At 35.1% G+C, this 6,133-nt stretch overlaps 1 protein-coding gene across 2 annotated transcripts; it reads left to right on the top strand.

Annotated features, from left to right (window-relative positions):
- Positions 1-3,105: 3,105 nt before the first annotated feature.
- Positions 3,106-5,642, top strand: LOC107763035 (uncharacterized). Of its 2 annotated transcripts, none has more exons than XM_016581444.2 (3): positions 3,106-3,396; positions 3,829-4,876; positions 5,055-5,642. In XM_016581444.2, the coding sequence occupies exons 2-3, from the start codon at positions 3,863-3,865 to the stop codon at positions 5,454-5,456; spliced, it is 1,416 nt and encodes a 471-aa protein (XP_016436930.1). In that variant the 5' UTR covers positions 3,106-3,396; positions 3,829-3,862; the 3' UTR covers positions 5,457-5,642. The 2 variants fall into 2 exon arrangements, with proteins under 2 accessions (XP_016436930.1, XP_016436929.1); XM_016581443.2 differs by having other exon boundaries at positions 3,129-3,449.
- Positions 5,643-6,133: the final 491 nt, after the last annotated feature.

Genomic DNA, 6,133 nt, shown 5'->3' with positions numbered 1-6,133 from the left:
AGCAATGGTTTAAGTGTAGGGTGTTGATCATAGGCTAAAAACTCGTGTTTTAGTCGTTGTAAAAACACTTTAATTATTGGATTTTACAAAGGTTTGAGCTTAAATGATAATGAATTGTATTAAATTCATGCTTTATGCCTTGCAGGAAGCTAATCCGACTTAAGAATTTAATTTGGGATGAATTTGATTAATTTTGGGCTTTGAAGTATGATTAAAAGCTAAATAAACCAAGTTTGGGTCATGTTCAGGGGTCGCAAAGCAAGCCGGGATAGCAAAACAAATAAAAAAATTGCACTGTCGCGCCCCGTGGGGCGCCGCGGTAGTGCAAAATTATGCGCTGCATTGTTTTGCTCCGTTAAAATGTCTTCTGCCTCTGTCCAATCCATGTACGCGTCGCACGGGGCATCGCGGACGTGTAAAAATCATAGAGCTACTCTATTTCGGTCTTAAAAGGGTATAATTGTCAAAACTCCTTCCTACACGATTAAAAAGGGTAAAAGCATCCATTATTGAGGGAGAGACCTGTTTTTGGAGAGAAAAAGAGGAGGAGATCCATCTTGGAGGATCAAAATCAAGAGAAGGCAACACTTTGGAGCAAGGATTAAAAGAGTTTTGCTAAACTTTCTTCTAGTATCTATTTATTTGATGTTTAAGACTTATATTGTTGATGTTTGTATAATTATGAGTAGCTAAAAACCCAAATATTCTGGGGTTATGGGTGTTAAATGATTATGTTGTTTGAAGCTTAAATTGATGATCTTGAATTTATCGTTAAGGGTTGTTTATTTGATTCTGCTGTTAATTATTTTACTGCGTGAAATACTATTTATGAATCTTGAGTTAAACTTGAAAAAGGAAATTCTTGATTGCATATAGAATCAAATAGAACAAGATCTGGATCCTGGGCATCGGGTGAAAGATTCGCAATTAAGATAGAACTATACTTAATTGCCTTGTTTGATTGAAAAATAGGAATTGTAAATGCATTTGAGTTAATATTAATGCCATAGAAATATAGGTATTAATTTAACTTGAATAGGTGCATAAGAATTCGACAAATTCTTATGGATATTATCAACCCTATAATCAATAACCTAGATAATTCAATAAATTATTTTTAAGCTAAAAGTGTAGCATGATCTCTAGCAAGCCCATAACCTTGGAATATCTCTCTTATTAATTTTTAAAAGAAAATTTCATAAGTGGCGTAGTAACTTTGCGTTGTATTATTGTTTGTCTACTAGTTAAATTGTAAATTGGTTATTTATGTATTTTGTGATGAATTAGCTTGAATCGGTAATTGTTTGAGTTTGCATCAGTTGGTAAGTTGATCATAAGTCCTCGTGGGAACAATACTTTACTTATTACTATATTACTTGAAGATCGCGTACACTTGCGTAAGTGTTTTAGTCGCAACACTTCTCCTTTCCTTATCTTCCTTTAGTATATTTATTTGGATATTCTCAAACCGTGTTGGTCATGTTATTTCAAACAGATATTGTAGTTTTGGCTCATGACTTAGTGACACCCGAGGTCGGGGTTGTGTTTTCTTTTCACTGGATTTTAATTTCTACTTTTATCTTATTGGATTTCTGTTAAAATTATGATTTTCTTAAGTTTTTATTTGAAAATGGAGTATTTGGAAATAAGTGGTTGGCCTAGTATCACGATAGGCGCCATCACGGCATGGTTAGATTTTGGGTCGTGACAATAATATGTATCATATGTATATACATGTATATCTGTGTGTGAGATACATACATGATACACGTGTCGCAGAAGAATTTTTTTAACTCGATTTTATTACTAATTTTGTTACCAAACTAGCCCAAATCACCTCGAATCTTACTCAAATTTGTATATTGCCTCATCTATATGTTTTCAACGAATTTCAACCATACTCATTGAAAAAAATATTTTTTGCCTAATTTTTTAAATATTATAGATCATTGATAATGAATTTTGACTCTAAACTAGTTTAATTCACCTTCAAACTTCGCCAAAATTTGTATATTGCTTTATCTATGTATTTTCAACAAATCGCAACAATACCCATTGAAAAAAAATCTTTTTTTTGTTTAAGTTTTTTGAATGTTGTATATTATTAATAATTTTTTTTGGGGCTATTATTGATAACATGACTAAAATAACTAGTTGTTGGTAAATAGCAGTATCTTTTTTTTTTCACATTCCCGTAAGATTCCCTAAAGTTTTATGGCGTTGTGCATCCCAACTATAAACTTTTTACAATGTCCTATTCCAAAATTAGTTGTTTGACAAATTATTTCTTTTCAAAATATTTGATGTTTTAAAAACTACAGAGTTACTTTGTAACGACATTATTTATACTATATTAAAAGCACGAAGGTCTTTAGCAAAATATCGTTCGTCTTTTTTACCCTTTAAAAATAGGTTATATATTGGATATAATCGTAATTTAGTATTCTCCTAATATTTAAGATTTTAAAATAATCTAAAATTATAGTTATTAAATATTACCTTATTCGAACTACATATGTATAGAAACACCTAATTATTAGGAATTCAAAACCAAATAGAAAATTAATTATAAATCTTTTGCTTATTTGAATTATATAAAGTAATTATGACTTTTTTCATATATGTCTTAGATAAAGTGCATATAAACGTACGTTGGAAATCTGCTAATAAAACTGTAGATCTTATTTTAAGTCTTCAAAAATTGAAGATTAGAATTTGGAAGTTTTTGCAAAGACTTAAGATATAACGACATATGAGCTCAATCTAATGAAACAGTTAAAAGAGAAAAAGAAAACATAATTAAAGAAGGTATAAATCGATATTCTTTATTGAGTCAGTTATATAAAATCAATATTTTTTAAATATAAATTACACTTTTACTTTATAATTCAAATATCGTTTATATGGTTTTGTAAAAGCTTTATACTCATTTAGATATGTTACACGCGCAACGCGCGTACCATAAAACTAGTATTCAAAATTACACCAACTATTTCTATTAGTATAGTGTTAAGTATGACATTTAGAATGAGATTACCGGTAGGGTTAGTGAAGACCAAACACTCTTCAAATCACAAATATTTTATATATTTCCTGCAAATCTAGATTTTACTAACCCCCCCCCCCCCCCGGCCCTCTGATTTCCTCATTTATCTGTCAAAGCGGCAATTCGACGGCGGAGAAACCGATAGCGCCAATTTTGCCGGCGACGGTGAGCTGATGAAGATGATGAAGCAAGTTATAGAGTCGGAGGAAGAGAAGAAGCTGCCGATGAAGCGGCAATTTGACGATGGAGAAACCAACTGCTTAACCTCCGCCGGAGACGGGGACTTGAGGAAGAAGATGAAGATGAAGATGAAGATAGAGGACGTTATAGAGTCGGAGGCGGAATCTGAGGTGGTGTTGTTGGATGAGAATCTGCCCATGTTATCTTCCTGTTTGCGCAAACGGTTTTCTTCTCTGAAACTTATGCAATACTACTTGGATCTTAATAAAGTATTTATCAGCTGTGAAGAATTTAATTCAAGTTTGACGAAACTATAGATTAAGTACTGATTTCAATAAAACTAACGCGAAACACGGCTCTGTCACTGACCTTAAACCCTTAATCTGCTCGCCTTCGAACTAAAATATTCGAAAAGCATTCATTCTCAATGCGGAAATTGCTTTTCTAAGTCTTGTATCATGTGCTTATCACCTGACTAGGAATTGCTAACGTGATTACTCCAAGTTTTACGTCAACTAAGTTATTTATATAGATTTAATTTCCAATCTCGAGAATAGATTTGCTTGTAATAGTCGGTGAAATAGTGTGCTTCTGTTTGCCAGTCACAAAGATTCATCTTTAGCTTAACTGAGGGATATGGAAGATCATCTCAAGTCTTACACTCAAAGCGAGAAGAAATGCTTCTCCACAAAATTCATCAGCATTTTTGTTTCCTCCTTGTTTCTGGTTTTCATCCTCTTTCACATTCAATACTCATCCCCTTTTGATTTCACCTTATCAGCAACGTCCCAAAGATGGGCTTTTCTTTCCCAAGAGAATAACTCTGATGTCATTGAGACCATGACTGCAGAACTCAAAGACTCTGTCACTTTCCTTCCCCTCACGGACCTTAGATTTAGAGAAACGGCCACAACTGGCCACACCTGGTTTATGAGCTCTTTGAACGACACACTTGAGGAAAATGAAGCAGAACACTTGTATTTCCCTTCTAAGGCATCCAAAGGACGGCTTCTTTGCTTTAAGGGACGGGATATTAGGGATGGCACAAAGAATTCATATGCGTTGGCATGGCGAGAAGGTCTTCCAGACTCTGCTATTCTACTGGAAGGCTTAACTTTTGTATCAGACACATATTACGACCACCAAAATCTGTGGCATGGATTATCTGCAATGGCCCATCTAGTGAGATGGTCAATGAAAAATGAATGTTTGAAGCCATCAAGATGGGTGCTATTCCATTGGGGAGAACTGAGATTAAGAATGGGATCATGGATTCAACAACTTATGCAAGCGAATTTTGGTGAGGTCAAGGTGGAAGGATTTGATAGAGGAGATGTACCTTACTGTTTTGAGAAAGCCATTGTCACGAGGCATGATCTAGGCCAAATGAGGCAGGACACTAAGCTGAAGGTGTTTGACCTGCTCCGCTGCAAAGCTAGGAGTTACTGTGGACTTAATCCTGCAGGAAAAGGTAGAGAGCTAAATGAAAGAGGATTTCCAATTATAAGACTTACACTGCTGATGAGAAGAGCTTCTCGCTCATTCAAGAATGCAACTGCTGTGACTGGTATATTTGCAAAGGAATGTGCAAGGGTCGAAGGCTGCATTCTGCATGTAGTGCAGTCAGAAGATTTATCTTTCTGCGGCCAGGTACACATTTTTCCCTTTCTATTATCAGTATTCAGCAATTGCTCCAGATGAAGTAATAGTACTTTACAGAACAAAATATACAACTAAAGCTTACCTAGAAACATTCATCGACAAGATTCATAATACCCTGCATAGAAACCTCAGTAGCATCTGAAATAATGCCAATGTCCTTTATTAGGTTAAAGTGCTGACCAACACTGACATTGTTGCATCTCCACATGGAGCACAATTAACTAATATGCTCTTCATGGACCGGGAGAGCAGTGTAATGGAATTCTTCCCAAAGGGTTGGTTAGAGAATGCTGGCCCAGGCCAATATGCTCACCACTGGATGGCGAATCAATCAGGGATGAAACATCAAGGTGCATGGTGGGATTCAATAGGCGAGGAGTGTCCATCTCCACAAGATCATCTGCAGTGCTTCCATTTTCATAAAGATGGGATGGTTGGACACAACGAAACCTATTTTGCAGATTGGGCTAGAAGAATCATTCATCAAGTTAAGCTAAGCAAGGTGGAGCAAGCCTCTGTTGATCAAGCAAACAAGCAACAAAATGATTCAAAAGCATGTGTATGCTAGGCCTTCTGTTAAAGCATTGAATAGAACAACTAAGGGTAAAATCAAATGTATACACTCTTTTGCCTGACATCATTATCTGCAAAACAGGCTCTGATGTTTAAACAGATGAATTATATGATCAGAAACCCAAGTTTGATTTTCCGACTTCTGGAAAATCCAGTGAATTATTGGATTGTCAAATGCTTGAATTTTGTGACATTTTTTAATTTTCTGCATGCCATGAATGCTTGAACAGATTAGATGGGAAGAGCGATTATCGTTCAGACTGATTTGACCTCAATCCTCTGTATTGACTAGGCTAAGCTATAAACATTACCATACTTTCTGATTAAAAAGTAAAAACAATTACTCCAAGATTTTCTCTACAACCCAAAATGTAGTATCGATGGATAAAGTTCGGTACAGAGATTAATCAAGAAGGTTGCTACAACCAATCAAAGACAATTTTGCAATACATGAATCAACTTCTTAAAAAAAGCGTAACCTTTACCTCTATCCAGCCACGCTGCTTCAACCATTTCGAAAAATAGTATTTACATAATTTTATCTTATGGTGGACATTACTGCTTACATGCTGTGTAAATTATTAATTTCGCTCCATGGCTAAAGGCCTAAAGTGCATTCTGCTCCACTTTAACAAATGACAGTTCTTGTAAAACCGGTGAATTACGTGTAGG

Source organism: Nicotiana tabacum, chromosome 16, assembly GCF_000715075.1.
Source record: "Nicotiana tabacum cultivar K326 chromosome 16, ASM71507v2, whole genome shotgun sequence".
NCBI classification, from domain to species: domain Eukaryota; kingdom Viridiplantae; phylum Streptophyta; class Magnoliopsida; order Solanales; family Solanaceae; genus Nicotiana; species Nicotiana tabacum.
This window is presented reverse-complemented; position numbering and strand designations above follow the sequence as displayed.

Bases quoted from the DNA above. Each gene is read 5' to 3' on its own strand.
- LOC107763035 (XM_016581444.2), top strand. From the start codon at position 3,863: ATGGAAGATCATCTCAAGTCTTACACTCAAAGCGAGAAGAAATGCTTC. The intron at 4,877-5,054 runs GTACACATTTTT...GTCCTTTATTAG, and splicing joins ATTTATCTTTCTGCGGCCAG to GTTAAAGTGCTGACCAACAC.